Here is a 913-nt window from a genome sequence, read left to right as displayed (position 1 = left end):
GTCCCACCTCTTAGAGATAATGGGTTGACAAAGATTCCCCATCGATGATGTGTGTGCTCACCCCACACCACGCATGTGGAGGACAGAGGATGACCATGGAGTTGGGTCTCTTCTACTTGTATGTGCTTTCTGGGGATCGAACTCAGGTTGCAGGCTTGAGTGGTATGTGACATTATCCTTGGAGCCATCTCTTCAGCTCTTAAATTTAATTATATTTTTTTGAGATATGCTCTTATTATGTACTCAAGGCTGGTCTCAAATTTATGATCCTTTTGTCTCTCCTGTCACCACAACTGGCCTTGCCTGTTTAAAAATAAGTCTATATATCCAAGGGCCCAAGGGCCCAAGGACCCTGACTTCAGCGCTGTTGGGGCATGTTTAAGCAATATGGAACGCACCATTAGACTGATCATTTTAAAGCAGTGGGACCGCCTTCCTGGGAGGGAATGACAGAGGCCAGCTGTGGGAATTCCCATGCACGTCTTGGATGGGCACACACCTGTCCTCCTTGGGTGGACCACTTTCCCCAGCCTTGAGCAACTGGTCACTGTGGCTCTCCTGGAAAGGTATCTTCTGTCTTCTCTCTTTTTCTTTGTCTTGAGAATTTTCCAAGTCTACTTTATTCTGATAGAAAAATTGGGATCACTGTGAATATATTTTTTAGAAACACTAGGCGACTTTCATATTTGAGCATGGACTCTCTGAAACCCACCCCCTAATGGCTTACATCTGACCATGGACTACCTAAAACCTAACCCATCCCCTTTCCTCTCTTTGAATAATGAAATTATTTTCTTCTATTTTTTGCTCTAAATTTTAAAGAAATGATTAATATGTTCTTTTTGTACAAGTGAATGAGAGTTGCTGCAAGACTGCATACATGCATACAACGTGCTGATTATAGCCACCCTGC

General features: G+C 43.4%; 1 protein-coding gene across 13 annotated transcripts in view; it reads right to left on the bottom strand.

Annotated features, from left to right (window-relative positions):
* Window positions 1-913, bottom strand: part of Limch1 (LIM and calponin homology domains 1) — a 160497-nt gene that overhangs the window by 17484 nt on the left and 142100 nt on the right. For all 13 annotated transcript variants that reach the window (XM_026785333.1, XM_013350793.2, XM_013350794.2 and 10 more), the window contains one exon: window positions 500-624. In XM_026785333.1, the coding sequence (XP_026641134.1) occupies window positions 500-624 (125 nt within the window). The remainder of the gene's footprint in view (window positions 1-499; window positions 625-913) is intronic.

The sequence above is a fragment of the Microtus ochrogaster genome, linkage group LG1, assembly GCF_000317375.1.
Source record: "Microtus ochrogaster isolate Prairie Vole_2 linkage group LG1, MicOch1.0, whole genome shotgun sequence".
Taxonomy (NCBI): Eukaryota; Metazoa; Chordata; class Mammalia; order Rodentia; family Cricetidae; genus Microtus; species Microtus ochrogaster.
Note: the sequence above shows the minus strand (reverse complement) of the source record. Positions and strands in the feature narration are given on the sequence as shown.